Source organism: Coregonus clupeaformis, chromosome 20 (assembly GCF_020615455.1).
Source record: "Coregonus clupeaformis isolate EN_2021a chromosome 20, ASM2061545v1, whole genome shotgun sequence".
In the NCBI taxonomy this organism is placed as follows: Eukaryota; Metazoa; Chordata; class Actinopteri; order Salmoniformes; family Salmonidae; genus Coregonus; species Coregonus clupeaformis.
Window position 1 is genome coordinate 13,998,134 of NC_059211.1, and position 17,717 is coordinate 14,015,850.

The 17,717-nt window shown below is 43.3% G+C and overlaps 1 protein-coding gene and 1 pseudogene across 1 annotated transcript in view; both read right to left on the bottom strand.

Annotated features, from left to right (window-relative positions):
- Positions 1 to 55: 55 nt before the first annotated feature.
- On the bottom strand, positions 56 to 1,673 carry LOC121533742 (annotated as a pseudogene).
- A 13,590-nt stretch (positions 1,674 to 15,263) lies between these two features.
- LOC121532769 (galectin-3-binding protein B) overlaps positions 15,264 to 17,717 on the bottom strand; it is an 18,091-nt gene continuing 15,637 nt past the window's right edge. The window contains exons 5-6 of the mRNA XM_041838567.2: positions 16,773 to 17,046; positions 15,264 to 16,651 (exon numbers count right to left, since the gene is read on the bottom strand). Coding sequence (XP_041694501.1) covers positions 15,556 to 16,651; positions 16,773 to 17,046 — 1,370 coding nt within the window. The 3' untranslated portion in view covers positions 15,264 to 15,555. The remainder of the gene's footprint in view (positions 16,652 to 16,772; positions 17,047 to 17,717) is intronic.

A 17,717-nucleotide genomic window follows, 5' to 3' on the forward strand; every position in this document is an offset into this window, starting at 1 on the left:
ACACTACACGGCATCTACCCAATACTGTCATCTAGTGGTGTATTATAGAAAGGGGTTATTCATCATCTCCTCAGCTCTCTTCATCAAAGATGTCGGCCTGTCGCTTTTGGAAATTGCTTCTGATGTCCTCATCAAAGTGTTCAAGGTCATCTTCCCGGAATATGCCCTTAGGTAGATAGCCCAGCAGTTTTGTGGCATGGAGTTTGAGAAGTATTCGCCTTTCCTCCTCAATGATCTGTCGACGCAATGCCTCCCTCTCCTGTTCGATTGCTCTTTCTTCAGCCTCACGTTCCTTGTCAGCCAGGTACTGCTGTCTCCTGTCCTCCAGCAGTTTCTCCACAGCCCTCTTGTGCTCAAGCTGCTTCATGCGGCGTTTCTGGGCATTCATCTGCTCTATGCGGTCGTCCTCAGCAAACTTGGCCATCATCATCTGCCTGAAGGCCTCCTCCTCCTCCTTCTCAGCCTGCCTCCGCATTTCCTTGAAGGTTATTTGCTCTTGGCAGGTCTGCTGCAACTCCAGCCTCTGTCTGATTCTCTTCTCCATCTCCTCGATTTGTTTCTGCCTTGCAGCCTCGGCTTGCTCCTCCAGACAAAGCTCTTCACGAACACGCTCCATCTCGTCACGCTGCTGCCTCTCCATTTCAATCTTCTCAGTGAGCATCTGGTGAAGATGTTCTTTTGCCTGCTCTCGTTCTCTGACTTTCTCCATTCTGTTCTTCTCCTTACGCTGCTGGTAACTTGCAAATTCCAGGATGCGTCTGTTCTCAGCCTCCATCTTCTCCCGCTCCACTCAGTCTGCTGGCTCTTGAACTCCTCTATGTACCTTTGAGTGGCTGTTATCTTCTCCAGTCTTAACTGCCTCTCCATTTGATCCTCCTCATAGATCTTCCTGACGATTTTGTCGACCATGAGTTTCTCCTTGAGGAACTCCTCATAAGCCTCCTGTCTCTTGTGCTCTTTATCCTCCAGCTGCTGCTCCAGCTCCTGCTGGTACTGCACCACCTCCTCGTAGCGCTTATGGTCTTGCTTCTCCTGCTCCACAGAGGCCTGCTCATTCTCGCTCTTCATCTTACGAGCAATATCAGCCTCCTGCCGCACTGTCTCATATCTCATAGACTCCTTTTCAGCAATCTGTGCAGCCCTCTCCCGGTTTAGGTATGCAGACTTGAGCTTCCCCTCTAACTCACGGAGTTAAACACTGTTCTCTTTTATATATTGCCTCATTTTTTCATCTCTAAGCTTTTCATAGCTGATGCGGGCCAGTTCTTGTGCCATTCTCTCCTCTTGTTCTAGTTGCTTTTCCTTGTATATTCTCTCCTCCTCTGCCTTGATGAGAGCATCCTCAATTTGGCTTTCGTGCAGCTCGTCTTGCACCTTGCGTAGGTATCGCTTCTTTTCAAGTCTCTCCTCACTCATTAGATTGGCTTGCATCTGTCTGTCCTTAGTGATGCGTTTTGTCTGGTCTTCTCGTTGCTCCTCCTGCTGTCGAAATTCTGAGGTCACCCTCTGCTGCTGACTGTGCGTCATGTTGCGCCGCTGGCTCATTGAAGCCATCATTGCGTGGAGCTGTTGCAAGCCTCTCGTTGATTTGTATGTTTCACCAGGAAGAAATTTAAAGAAAGCTTCTTCTTCATCTGCCACTTTGATCCATTTGTTTTGTTTCCAGTCGTCTTGGTAACGTCGCACCTTTTGTGCATACTATGAGCATTAAAATCCTCACACCACATTACGCCTCCTATCTTGACCTTCTACATTCCCAAGGCAGGCAACTCCAGTCTCTTACATGGGTTGTAAAAGTTCACTATTATCATATTCCCCCCTCCCAACCACTACATACTCCTGTTCCACTCCCTCTCCCACACACCTATATGGGATCCCCCGCTTTATAAAGATAGCACACCCTCCTCCTCCCCCTGCCACCCTAACTCTACGGACTGCAACATAACCTTGTAATACAACATCTAGAGTAGGTTTTAGCCATGTCTCCTGGAGACATATCACATCAGGTTTGGCTGGTAACTCCTCAAGAAACTGTTTGAACTCTTGCCCATTAGCCATCAAACTTCTGGCATTCCATTGAAGGATTAACACCATAATGCAAATTAACCAACACAATCTTATTGAGGTCATCCTGTACATTTTCCCACGTCAGTCCTGTGATCCCAAGATACCTCACTGCCTGCTCCACTATGACCTTTATCTTCTTAGTCCTCCATTGTACTTTTTCTGTGCAATTGATTGCTGCTGTCACAAATGTAACAACCTTCCTCATGTCTCCTACCAGTCTTGTGTTCTCCCCCATTCTGCTCCCTACATCACGCCCAACCTGCATCTCAATCTGCCCTGGAATACCTGCTCTTCTAGGTGCCCCGATTGTTTTCTGCATGAACTACCTTCACTGCTTCTGCATACGAGATGTTACGCTCACTCCTGACCTGCTGCACTTCCACCTGTCTTTTCATCACGGAACAACCCCCATACACTACACTATAGGGGCCCCCACAGTTACATCACTCTAACTGGACCCCATCTCCACATTCCCCATATGCATGTTCTCCCCCACATCTCCTTTTGCCTTTACACACCACTGCCACATGCCCAAACATTTGACAGTTAGAGCAACACAATGGTTTCGGAACATATGCCCACACATAGCAACTAACTCATATACCCAATCCTAACTTTTCCTGGCAATATCAGATCCTCAAGGTTTAGTAGCACTGACAAGCTATCCACCTTCTTCCCGTCTCGTGTCATCTGGAGGCACTTTGCCTCAATAAGAGAGCCTCCCTTTAAGTGGTCCTTTATTTCTTGCATGTTAACAATTTCTGGAACTCCTGTAATAACTCCCTCCACACACTTCCGTCCAGCTTGATCAGGCATGCTACTATAAACCACATGTTTACATACCTGCTTGAGTTTGAGCGCCTTCTCATACTCTAGCGTTGAAACACACCACTACCAAACTTCCATCACGAAGAACTTTAGCAGACACAACCTCTCCTACTTTACTCTCCAAATCCCTAGTCAACGTGATCGGACTCACCGCCGTGACTCCACCTTGATCCTTAAATTTCACCAACACCTTGAACTCAACTTCTCTCTTTACAACACTGCGACCCGAACCTCCCTCATCACTACTCTCCTCTGACAAGACCTGCAAAGGCTCCTCAGGCTTCCTCTTCTGCTTAACCTTTACTACACCACCACCTTTTTCCACTCCACCACTACACTCCATCCCGTCCTCCTCAACTCCTAACCACCCTACCTTTCCATCCATCTGTGCTCCAGTCACAGCCCAGTGTTGCTCAACCACCTCCACCGGATTTCCTCTCCGTTTCGTTTATCTTTGTTCAAATCTATTAATTTAGCTATATTGAATAATCGTCGTTCATCTATCATAATTCACCAAACGCGGACAGCTTCTCAGCTGTCGTTTTCTCCAGCCCGATCCGCTCTCGGCGGAGGGTTCTTCTTCTTCTTCAATGAGGTTTAACGGCGGTTGGCATCCAATTTGTTGCATTACCGCCACCTACTAGACAGGAGTTCAACTCCCTTATCTTTCCTTGAAAAATAAAATTAACCAAAGCAAAGAAATACCCTACCATCTAACACTACACTCACACCTTCAACACTACAACTAATAATTAACCCCACCCTTCTCCACTGTTTAAATACACTCACTCCTACCTCATGCCCTCAACCTGAATTGATGGGACATCACCACTTAACACTCCCTGTAACTCTTCTGCTGTCAAGTCTCGCACACCCAAATATCTCTCTGTAGCTGCCACCACCACCTCAATTTTCTTCGATTTGCGTTCCATCCCTGCAGTACAATTAATAACCATTGCTATAAACGCTAAAAATCCAATCTTGCTGAACCATATATCACTTGTTGGTTTATCCCTCTGTACTGGTACATCTCTACTACTCACACCATTTCTCTCAGGATCCCTCCCCCTTGACCCATCTTCCTCTACTTTCTTCACTGCCTCCGCATATGACAACTTCTTCCCTACTCTTACCCTGGATACCTCAACCTGCTTCTCTCGCACTAGACATGTCTGATCCCCAGCCCCATGGCCACCCCTACAATTAACACACATCACCACTTTCCCCACTGCTTCACACTCCTTTGTCTCATGCACTTCTGCACACTTCTCACACCTTGGAATCTCCCTCCTACACACTGCTGCCACATGTCCATAAGTTTGACACCTGTAACATCTTAAGGTATTCGGCACATATGCTCGCACTGGATAACTTATATATCCTAACCTCACTTTCTCAGGCAAAGACTCAACTTCAAAACTCAAAAGAACAGACAATGACGCTTCTGTTTCCCCAATTTCGCCACCCTGTTTACGTCTCACCAAACGACGAGCATCACACACACCAGGAATCATCTCCTTCAGTTGGTCAACTTTTACATTCACTGCTACTCCAGTAATCACTCCTCTCAATGGCACCCTTTTCTTAAGAGCGAAACAATTCACAATTCCATTTGTTTAACTCTGAGCACCTTCTCCCTCTGCCCAACAGAAACACAAACAATTATCACTAGACCACTTCTGGTTACCCTCACCGATTCCACTTTACCCAACGCTCTTTTCACCCATCTTGAAACCACAATTGGATCAGCCAAAAGGCAAGGATACATTTTTTCCACAAACTCCTACTGTCACAGACTCATCTTTATGCTGACTCGCTGTGCAATCCTCGGGCTCCGAGTACCTCACCACACCTTCCACCTCCGATACATCACCCTCATTCACTTCCATTTCTACTCCTGTCTTCAGCTCACTTTGCTTACATTTCCTACCACTCTTCTTTAACAAACCTTCTCGCTTTTTCCAGCCATTTTTAACTGACTCAAACTCACAATCTTCCTCCATCTCTCTCTTAGACCTCCTCTGCCTCTCTTTTCCCCTCCATTCCTCCTCATTCATCCAAGTATATGTCTCCTTATGATAATACTGCATTTCTCCAAACCTGTATCTGTTTCTTTCCTTCTCTAAGGACTCCATTTTCCCCCTCCTTTCCCTTCCGGCGTCTATTCTATCCTCGGCCTTGATTGGAGTCCACCTTTGGTAAATTCAATTGATCTGACCTGATTTGGAAAGACACACACCTGTCTATATAAGGTCTAATTAGCTTTGTCAGGGCGGAGGTCAGACCATCTCATCATTATATACAGTACCTCTGAGCAAGCTTACATTCAGTCATTTTCTTTGCCAGTAAAGCCCCTTCTGTAGCAGTTTTAAAATAACTTTTCTGCAGTTCTACACATTTTGCCATGGGACAGAGAGAAAATGTTGTAATTTTGTAACAAATGTCATGCAATTCTACTCATTTTGCCATTGGTTGGAGATACATTTTTTCACTTTCAAAGCTAATTTCCTCTACAATGTGCTGTTTTGTCACACAACACAATGCCACAGATGTCTCACGTTTTAAGGGAGCGTGCAATTGGCATGCTGACTGCAGGAATGTCCACCAGAGCTGTTGGCAGATCATTTAATGTAAATTTTTCTACCATAAGCCGCCTCCAACATCGTTTTAGAGAATTTAGCAGTACGTCAAACCGGCTTCACAACCGCAGACCACGCGTATGGTTGTCGTGTGGGCGAGCGGTTTGCTGATGTCAATGTTGCGAACAGAGTGCCCCATGGTGGTGGTGGGGTTATGGTATGGGCAGGCAGGCATAAGCTACAGATAACGAATTCATTTGCATTTTATAATAATAATAATAATAATAATATGTCATTTAGCAGACGCTTTTATCCAAAGCGACTTACAGTCATGTGTGCATACATTTTTACGTATGGGTGGTTGCGGGGATCGAACCCACTACCCTGGCGTTACAAGCGCCATGCTCTACCAATTGAGCTACAGTATATTAACTATATGCTAACTACCCAACGTGTATGGACTTGATTATTCATGTCATTCTTAGCGGTATAGTCGTGCGTTCTCAACGGACATTGTGAAGTCGTAAGATGTCGACTTATCGATGGCAATTTGAATACAGAGATACCGTGACGAGATCCTGAGGCCCATTGTTGTGCCATTCATCCGGCAAGGATCTGTACACAATTCCTGGAAGCTGAAAATGTCCCAATTCTTCCATTGCCTGCATACTCACCAGACATGTCACCCGTTGAGCATGTTTGGGATGCTTTGGATCGACGTGTACGACAGCGTGTTCCAGTTCCCGCCAATATCCAGCAACTTCGCACAGCCAATGAAGAGGAGTGGGACAACATCCCACAGGCCACAATCAACAGCCTGATCAACTCTATGCGAAGGAGATGTGTCATGCTGCATGAGGCAAATGGTGATCATACTGACTGGTTTTCTGATCTACGCTGATCCCTGCCTTTTTTTTTTAAGATACAGTATCTGTGACCAACATATGCATATCTGCATTCCCAGTCATGTGAAATCCATAGATTAGGACCTAATGAATGTATTTCAATTGACTGATTTCCTTATATGAACTGTAACTCAGTAAAATCTTTGAAATTGTTGCATGTTACATTTATATTTTTGTTCAGTATAGATTTTAGGATGGTTAGCTGAAGCTGAATAGTCCCCCAAAAATTATTATGCGCCAAAACTCAACAGAGCGCCCCACTAGGAAGGATATATTCTTTGATTGAAACAAAATACAAGAAAGACTAATAGTTTGTTAACATTATCTGCTCTAATTCACTCTCGAAACAGTAATTCAAGAAGATCTAAATGCATATTCCCATAAAACTGATTGAGATCAATCAAATGATTGGCATGGTGATGCAATTTGGAAATTCCACCCGTAAAAGGTGAAGAATTATCTTTCATGATTGACAGTGATGGCCTATTTTTGAAATTAGGTACCTTATTCCTAACTTGGTGTTGCGGGTATTAAAAATATACACTTTTGATTGAGGAAATGATGACGTCATAAAAAAAAAATGTGCACTCCCTCACCTAAAAGAAATAGCACTACACCACTGAATGATTCATAAAAAAAATGTTGACCCATGGACCAAGAACTTACACTACTGGATGCTTAAATTCTCTCTTAAAAGGAAGTACAAAGATTTTGTCAATTATGCCCCTGTTCTACTGAACCAGAGTCAGATGGATACAATTTTTATGTCTCTGCGTATAGTTTGAAGGAAGTTGAAGGTAGTTTTCCGAGCCATTGTTAAATAGCGTTAGCGCAGTGACTGGAAGTCTACAGGTACAGCTAAGCATGCTAGTTAGCAACATCATTCTACACGCAGAGACATAAAAATGGTCCCATGAGTTCATCTGACTCTGGGTAAGTAGAAAAAGAGCTTATTTGACAAAATCTTGCACTATCCCTTTAATGATACTGTGTCTGGTCTCTAGGTCTTTGTGGATGAGTCATTGTGGTTACTGGGGTCAGTCTTACCTCTCTCACAGACCACACCAGCATCCTCGTCTAGTTTGCAGTTACTGACTCCTCAGCCTTCAAAGAAAGGGGAAGAACTAGTCATGTACAAATGAATGCATTCAACTGAAATGTGTCTTCCGCACTGAACCCAACCCCTCTGAATCAGAGGAGGGCTGCCTTAATCGACATCCACGTCATCGGCGCCCGGGGAACAGTGGGTTAACTGCCATGCTCAGGGAAAGAATGACAGATTTTTACCTTGTCAGCTCGGGGATTCAATCCAGCAACCTTTCGGTTACTGGCCCAACGCTCCTATCCGCCAGGTTACCTGCTACCCCTTAGAGACAGTGGGACAGGTCTTCCTCTGTCCCATTACGGTTTAGATCATCCATCCACCAGATAGGACCAGATCCTGAGGCCAGAATACATATGGGTCATGGGTCAATGCAAATAAACAGTGCAGACCTGCATTGTAGGCTATATATTGTTATGAATATCTATGATTGGTTACAAGTGAAGTAATACAGATTCAACCACAGGCGGCCGGTAGCACCTTAATTGGGGAGTACAAGCTCATAGTAATGGAAGGAATGCAATAAATGGAATGGTATCGAACACATCAAACACATGGTTTCCATGTGTTTGATACCATTGCATTACTCCATTCCAGACATTAGTATGAGCCGTTCTCCCCTCAGCAGCCTCCTTTGGATTCAACCAACCTTGTCCGTATTGAGGCAGAAAGAGCAACAGGGTAGTTAAGATGGCTCAGTAATGTCCCAGTCATCATCACACATGGTCCCCCACTGTCCATTGCAGTAGATCTCCACAAGCCCCTCAAAGGACAGCTCACCCCCCACTGAATGGAGGCATTAGAATACAGTAAGTAAGTCATTCAATAGTCCACCAGTACCAGATAATTTACCAAACAGTCCTTTAAGATCACATAATCTTGGCCTAATTTTAGTATTTAGTATTTTATTAGACTCTTCCCGGGGTCCACACAAAACATAAAACATGAGATAATACAGAACAACTCAAGGACGGAACTACATAGATTTAAAATAATAATTCAAACTTTCATACACTTAAGTCTAACATTCCATGCTTAATAACATTACACATACTGTACGCCGGCACAGACATACGCTTTCATCAGTGCTTTACTTGGGAAGGAGCTCACCGGAGCTGAGTACCGGCACCTTCCATTTTCTTCTGCTTGAGCTCCTGCACCTAAACATAAACAGTACCGCCACCCAAAATGAATACCGGCAACTATTTCAGTTCAAGTCAAGCACTGTCTTTCGTTAATCATCATATCTTACAGATACCATCGTTTTTTTAAGTGTGTCATAGTGGGTCTCTTGCGGTATAATGGTAACCTTAGTGGTATTTGTAACATAGTCACATCCGATTGAAGCTGTTCACCCAGTGAACAGATTCCCATGCATATATCGCCTCAGCAACTGTGACAGCCTACTTTTGGGTACCTGTTTATTTGGGGTTCTTTTGGGTACGTGTTTGGGGTTCTTTTGGGTACCTGTTTGGGGTTCTTTTAGGTACCTGTTTGGGGTTGTTTGGGGTTGTTTGGGATGATTAGTAGGACCCTATGGGCAAGTTACAAGTGAAGAGAAGTTATTAGGGTTTGATTCAGCTTTTTTTTTCTCTTCCATCTCTTTGAAGCATCACTTAGCTTTTTTCAAACTTAGTAGAGGCTGACATGATGAACATACTTTCTGAGATTCAAGTCAATCGGATGCACGGTACATGATACGATTTTTAAAGATTTTATGAAATATCCAAGTTGTCGAAAAATCCAATATTTGATGGCTTCTTGAGGCAAATGTGTTCCTTATGATGAGAAACATTTGTATACAGGTTCCGTGGTTGTACGTGAAACGTGGCAGCGCTGTGCCTTAGACTTTGAACGCTTAATACAGTGCCACCTATGGGCCATTCTGTTCTGTTTTTTGGTGACTGAGAACCGGCGTTGATATACTTCGATATTGCGAAATAATAATTCCTTCAAAAACAATAGGTTCCCTTTCAGTCAGTACTCTCTGTACAACACTTAACTCTCACGAGCTCGTCTCCCCATAGTTATGTGTTGTACCTCGTTTTCTTCGTTCAGGGAAGAGTAGTTATAGTCTAAACTTTACATTCGCTTGCAGCTTTGCTTAATAAACAAGCATCCAACTTTGTCTACTCTAAAGTTACAGGTTAGGCTTTTTTATATTATTAGGGCTGGTTTCCTGGACACTAATTAAGCATATTCCTGGAATAAAACACTACTTGGCTTAATCTGTGTCCAGGAAATGTTTTACATTTGGAAAGTCAGTGTCACGACTTCCTCTGAGGCTGCCTCCTCTCCTTGTTCGGGCAGGCTTCGGCGTTTGTCGTCACCGGCCTTCTAGCGACTGCCGCTCCTCATCTCATCATTCCATTTGTTTTGTCTTGTTTATTACACACACCTGGTTCATATTCCCTCATCAGTACCTGTATAAGTGTTCCCTCTGCCCCCTTGTCTTTGTGTGTGATTGTTTATTGTGGAGGATAGAGTAGCTTGGTGGAGCTCCGTGTATTTTGTATCGCCGGGATATTTCCCCGTGTGCCTTGTATTTTCCAGTGCACCTGTTTTGCGCACTTGAGTGTTCTGACGCATTACTGCGTAACTTTGTGCTTCAGAATAAATCCTGTTATTCTGTGATTTACCCCCCTGCGCCTGACTCCTTCCAAATCACCTCATCACAGTCAGTTTAAGGATTTCCAACTGCAGAGGACGCCCACTGCATATACTCACACACAGACAAGCTGACCATAAGCAGGACAAAGCATCAAATTTGGCAACACTCCCCTGACATGTTTCTGGCAATGATCCAGGTGAGACGTTTCTGAAAAACATGGAAGAATGTTCATTCTTGAGATAAATTGAAGTCTGTAGAAACTTTCCAATAGGAGCACAACGTATTATGCAACATTAATGAAAATGTTTCAGTCATCAAGGAAATACATGTTACACACTGAAATGCACACTCAAAACATAAAAAAGATAGTTAGGCTACTTCAAATAAATAATCTGAACAGTGATTGCAAAAATTCTTTAAGACAATTCAAGTCCTACTCCAGTCTCCTTCTCAATTTATTTATCACCTGATTTACTTAATGGCACTTCTCAATAGCTATTTTGTTCTCTATGGCCCCTCTATTGTTCCTCAAGCAAGGGGGGAGGCCGACGACATCAGAGGGCACCATATGGCCTACTCCATTAAGTTTGTACTTGACTAGAAAACACTATTTTGCTCAAAACATAGTTTTTTTTTTACCCTTACATTTGTGTCAAATACTCTATTTATATGTGGGATATTGTTTTTCAACAGTAGGTTGTTACAAGGCCAACCACTGAGAGAAACCTAAGTATGTCTTTCTCTCTTGATCATTGATTTTTCTTGATCAGTTATTTTCTTTTAGTTTCATGATAGTATTTCAGTCTCTTCAGTCAATGTAAATTCAAATGTCTTGCAATTTCTGGTAGGAACTCTGAGGATCACTTTTTCTGCAAGGGTAATTGAAATCTCAGACCTTATTGGACAACCTGGTCTCAGAGCATTTTGTATTATTATGTAAGTAAATCCTGAACACTCCATTTAGTATGATATGTTACGTTTCGTATGGTATGTGTTAATTTGTGGTTGTCCATCACCCATTTCGTATGACATGTTACGAATTACAATTTGTATTAAATCAAATCAAATCGTTTTATTTGTCACATGCGCCAAATACAACAGGTGTAGACCTTACTGTGAAATACTTGCTTGCAAACCCTTAACAAACAGTGCAGAATGAGAAAATATTTGCTAAATAAACTAAAGTAAAAACAAGTAACACAATAAAATAGCAATAACGAGGCTATATACAGGGGGTAACAGTACCAAGTCAATGTGCAGGGGTACAGGTTAGTCGAGCTAATTGAGGTCATATGTATATGTAGGTAGGGGTAAAGTGACTATGCATAGATAATAAACAGTGAGTAGCAGCAGCGTAAAAAAAAAGGGGGTAATGCAAATAGTCCGGGTAGCCATTTGATTAAATGTTCAGCAGTCTTATGGCTTGGGGATAGAAGTTGTTAAGGAGCCTTTTGGATCTAGACTTAGCGCTCCGGTACCGCTTGCCGTGCGGTAGCAGAGAGAACAGTCTATGACTACCCTTAAGTGTGTGTACATTACTGTATTACTGTCTTTTACAATTTTTAGGGCCTTCCTCTGACACCGCCTGGTAAAGAGTTCCTGGATGGCAGGAAGCTTGGCCCCAGTGATGAACTGAGGCCATACGCAGTACACTCTGTATCGCCTTGCGGTCGGATGCCGAGCAGTTGCCATACCTGGTGGTGATGCAACCAATCAGGATGCTCTCGATGGTGCAGCTGTAGAACTTTTTGAGGATCTGAGGACCCATGCCAAAACGTTTCAGTCTCCTGAGGGGGAATAGGCGTTGTTGTGCCCTCTTCATGGCTGTCTTGGTGTGATTGGACCATGATAGTTTGTTGGTGATGTGGACACCAAGGAACTTGAAGCTCTAAACCCACTCCACTAAGCCCTCCTTTTCCTTTTCCACGATCAGCTTCTTTGTCTGTCTCATCGTTGTCGGTGATCAGGCCTACCACCGTTGTATCATCGGCAAACTTAATGATGGTGTTGGAGTTGTGCTTGGCCACGCAGTCGTGGGTGAACAGGGAGTACAGGAGGGGACTAAGCATGCACCCCTGAGGATCATCATGGCAGATGTAATGTTGCCTACCCTTACCACCTGGGGACGGCCCGTCAGGAAGTCCAGGATCCAGTTGCAGAGGGAGGTGTTTAGTCCCAGGGTCCTTAGCTTAGTGATGAGCTTGGAGGGCACTATAGTGTTGAACGCTAAGCTGTAGTCAATCAACAGCATTCTCACGCAGGTGTTCCTTTTGTCCAGGTGGGAAAGGGTAATGTGGGGAGTGTAATAGAGATTGCGTCATCTATGGATCTGTTGGGGCGGTATGCGAATTGGAGTGGGTCTAGGTTTTCTGGGATGATGGTGTTGATGTGAGCCATGACCAGCCTTTCAAAGTGCTTCATGGACACAGATGTGAGTGATAGGGGTCGGTAGTCATTTAGGCAGGTTACCTTGGCGTTCTTGGGCACAGGGACTATGGTGGTCAGCTTGAAACATGTTATGTTACGAATTAGCAAAATGTACAATATGTTATGAATTTGCGGAACTTATAATATGTTATGAATTCTAGCTAGGTGGCTAACGTTAGCTAACTGGCAAACATTAGCTAGACTAAGGGTTAGGGTTAGGGGTTAGGGGTTAGGGTTAAGTTTAGGAGTTAGGTTAAAGGGTTAAGGTTAGGGCAGCGTTTCCCAATTAGCTTGATGATTAGTTGATTATTTGAATCAGCTGTGTAGAGCTTGGGCAAAAACCAAAATGTGCACCCCTTGGGGTCCCGAGGACCGAGTTTGGGAAACCCTGGGTTAGGGTTAGCTAAAAGGGTTAAGGTTAGGGAAGGGTTAGCTGAAAGGGTTAAGGTTAGGGGAAGGGTTAGCTAACATGCTAAGAAGTAGCTAAAACAGTCAGTGATGAGATTCCAACTCGCAACCTTTGGGTTGCTAGACGTTTGCGTTATACACCCACCCATCCACCATACTTTCGTTTTTGCCTTAAGTAACCATCTGTCTTATATAACCATACTAAACATAACATATCATATTAATTTGTGTGTCAGAGTTACATTTACTATGTTACGTCTAGTATATGAGACCAGAATGTCCTGGAACATTGTTACCATTGTGGGAGGCAACCAGTGATGTACCAAAGATTATTATAACTAACCCCCTTTCATCTGTGTATATACAGTACCAGTCAACATTTTGGACACACCTACTCATTCCAGGGTTTTTCTTTATTTTTACTATTTTCTACATTGTAGAATAATAGTGAAGACATCAAAACAATGAAATAACACATATGGAATCATGTAGTAACCACAAAACTGTTAAACAAATAAAAATATATTTTATATTGGAGATTCTTCAAAGTAGCCACCCTTTGCCTTGATGACAGCTTTGCACACTCTTGGCATTCTCTCAACCAGCTTCACCTGGAATGCTTTTCCAACAGTCTTGAAGGAGTTCCCACATATGCTGAGCACTTGTTGGCTGCTTTTCCTTCACTCTGCGGTCCAACTCATCACAAATCATCTCAATTGGGTTGAGGTCGGATGATTGTGGAGGCCAGGTCATCTGATGCAGCACTCCATCACTCTCCTTCTTGGTCAAATAGCCCTTACACAGCCTGGTGGTGTGTTGGGTAATAGTCCCACTAAGCGCAAACCAGATGGGATGGCATATTGCTGCAGAATGCTGTGGTAGCCATGCTGGTTAAGTGTGCCTTGAATTCTAAATAAATCACTGACAGTGTCACTAGCAAAGCACTCCCACACCATCACACCTCCTCCTCCATGCTTCATGGTGGGAACCACATATGCAGAGATCATCAGTTCACCTACTCTGCGTCTCACAAAGACACGGCGGTTGGAACCAAAAATCTCAGATTTGGACTCATCAGACCAAAGGACAGATTTCCACAGGTCTAATGTCCATTGCTCGTGTTTCTTGGCCCAAGCAAGTCTCTTCTTCTTATTGGTGTCCTTTAGTATTGGTTTCTTTGCAGCAATTCGACCATGAAGGCCTGATTCACGTAGTATCCTTTGAACAGTTGATGTTGAGATGTGTCTGTTACTTGAACTCTGTGAAGCATTTATTTGGGCTGCGATTTCTGAGGCTGGTAACTCCAATGAACTTATCCTCTGCCGCAGATGTAACTCTGGGTCTTCCTTTCCTGTGGCGGTCCTCATGAGAGCCAGTTTCATCATAGCGCTTGATGGTTTTTGCAACTGCACTTGAAGAAACTTTCAACGTTTTCCGGATTGACTGACCTTCATGTCTTAAAGTAATGATGGACTGTCATTTCTCTTTGCTTATTTGAGCTGTTCTTGCCATAATATGGACTTGGTCTTTTACCAAATAGGGCTACCTTGTCACAACACAACTGTTTGGCTCAAATGCATTAAGAAGGAAATAAATTCCACAAATTAACAAGGCACACCTGTTAATTGAAATGCATTCCAGGTGACTACCTCATGAAGCTGGTTGAGAGAATGCCAAGAGTGTGCAAAGCTGTCATCAAGGCAAAGGGTGGCTATTTTGAAGAATCTCAAATATAAAATATATTTTGATTTGTTTAACACTTTCTTGGTTACTACATGATTCCATATGTGTTATTTCATAGTGTTGATGTCGTCACTATTATTCTACAATATAGAAAATAGTTAATATAAAGAAAAACCTTGGAATGAGTAGGTGTGTCCAAACTTTTGACTGGTACTGTACATCATTGTAGGCAATCTGTCTGCCTAGGGAGACTATAATAATAACATCCTTTTTGGTCAGTAGGTGCCCAACCTAACAACAGGTGGTGGTGTGAAAAAAAATTATGTATGCACTCACTAACTGTAAGTCGCTCTGGATAAGAGCGTCTGCTAAATTACTAAAATGTAAATGTGTGTTGGACACAGTCACTCATATAGATATAGAGGTCTATAGAGCCTGTCTGTGTGTATGATTTCTGTAACCGTTAGCTAATCTGTGTAATATTGGCATAAACTAAGAACCAATTGTTTTGCAAACATCCAACTGGGCACACACTGCTTAAATCAACGATGTATCCAAGTCTTTTAAATGAAATTATGTTGAACCAATGTGGAATAGACATTGAATTTATGTTTTTGACCAGTGAGATGGTCCTGTTTTATCATAGAGACATATTAACTTTACTAAAACTTTTATTAAAAACAACCATACACAGAAAGTTATTTGTCGTGAACAAAAGAACATGCCCCACATTTTCCAAAGTAACGTTACACAGACATTAGAATGACACTGCTGTGTTGCCTTGAAGTAACATTCAGAAGATATTGGATGGGTTAAAGAAAACATTAAGGATTACATAACATTGACGTTGCTAAAATTGCTTTGTAAACTTAGATAATTAAAAATAACTAATCTTTTGATCTTTGGTCACTTTATCTCCTCAAATTCCTGCTCCTCTACTTCCTGTTAATTCTGCTTGATCTCAGTGGTGTACTCAGGCTGAACCACCACACGGTAGGAGAAATGGTCTGAGTGGCACGGATAGGCCTGGCCCGCAGTGATGTTTACTGGGATCTGGGCCTGATTGCCACCATTGCCAATTGTGGATGGAAAATCCTGGACATGGAACACAAACTCCCCTTCACACATCAGGACAACCTTGTTAAGGTAGCGGATGCCGTCCTGATACTCTTTGGGCAACTCCCTCTTATTCTGGGCAGTTAGCGAGACCATCGGCAGCGACGGACAGTGGATACCGCTGTTTAAGCATTCATGGTTGTGGATAAAGACCCTGGTGTGCCAGTTTATCTTTTTGAACAGGGAAAAAAAGGCACTGTTGTGCACAGGGCTGTCAAAGTTGGCACTGAGGCTGTTGAGGTTCTGGCCTGAGTGGGAATAGTGTCCGATGTATCGGAACGTGTTGACGTCCTTTGAGCTGAAGGTGAAGCTCCATGGCTTGCCAGTGTAGATCCTGGGTGTGTATTCCACCTTGTTAAGGAGGAGGCCCCCAGCTAGCAGCCGGAAGGGTAGTGCATTGAACTGAAAGCCCTGCAACATGCCGGCATTATAACGCTCTAGTTGGTCCATGTACAGCTCAGACTTGGCTTTGAGGTTGAACAAATCTTCAGCAGCGATCATGGGAAAACGGATGTGGTCCAAAATGGCGACATGGTCTTCGTGGGTGGACGAGTTACCCTGTTCCAACACCCAGTCCTCCAAACCCTTTAGGAGGAAGGCCTCATCTGGCACTACCACGTCTGAACGGGCCAGAAGGGCCTTTACTGTGCCCAGGGCAAGACCAGTCCAGGCTGGGGAACGGATCAGCGACTCACAGTTCCAGGCAAGGTAGCGCAGACAGGTTTCCTGCAGAACTGGGTCGCCTGTGCGGACTGAGTACTCGTACAGAGAGGTCTGGGTCTGGAAGGAGGCATCCTCTGGGAGCAGCCAGGTGAAGAGCCTCCCTGCCGCCTCCTGAAGCTGCTTCAGACCCCAGTTGGACGCCATCTTGTGGATACACTGGGCAGAGGACACAGTGACGTTAATCTGCCATGTGTACAGATACCTGGGGAAGATAAAAAATACATGGATTCTCTGCCACGACAAAGCTTTGCTTTGCTGATTTTTTGGTTGTTGATGTAACAGTAACTTGATTAAAGTTTGTTAGCAGGTTGGTGCCGCCTTACCTCAGGAAGTCGGTGACATGTGGCCGGCAGTTGAGGCTGACGTCTAGGTTGAGATTACTGAGGTTCTCCTCTTGTGTGATGTTTAAGATGGAGGCATTTGGGTCCAGAGTGACAATCAGCTTGTGAACACAGATGGTTTCCACAGTGCTGTTTGCAACCCGCACCATGATGTCAAAGTCACAGTCGCGTCCACTGTCAAACAGTGCCCCCATGTGGTTAAAGAGGCCTGCGTTGTGGTCCAGGGTGTAGACGCGACTGTTATTCTGAGACGATTCTGATCAAACAGAAAAAATATTGATCGAGCACATCATATGTTGAATAGTACAAATAGTATATCAACCAAATATCAGAAATTGATCATACATTTTCTTCAAATTCAACAGACATTCATTGTAAACCTCTTTGAACATGTAACAGTTGTAACATCTCTATTAGCATCGCAAAGCGAGCCATGGGCCAATAACTTCTGCTACTAGATGCTTAAATTCTGTCTTAGTACCTTTCAATGATACTGTGTCTGGTTTCTAGGGCTTTGTTTATCAGTCATTGTGGTCACTGCAGACCTGGGTTCAAATATTATTTAGGGTATTTCAATTACTTTCAAAGACAAGGAGTTGAATATTGGAATGCATTTGGAAATACACTTGGAAAGTTTTGGCATGAATTTGAAAATACTCAAATACACTGACTCTATGGAGGACTAAAAGTGCCACAATTAAATAAATAAATACACCATTAAATAATTACTTAAATGTGTCATTAATTAATTAAAATTAGAATTAAATACATAAATGTGTTATTAAATGTGTCATTAATTAATTCAAATACCGATTCATTTTATGTAAAATACATATATAATAATTTCACTATTTACATTTACATTTCATGGTCCTGCGTTGGAGTGCTTCCTGAATTACTTAAAACTGTCAAACTGACCCATCAAAA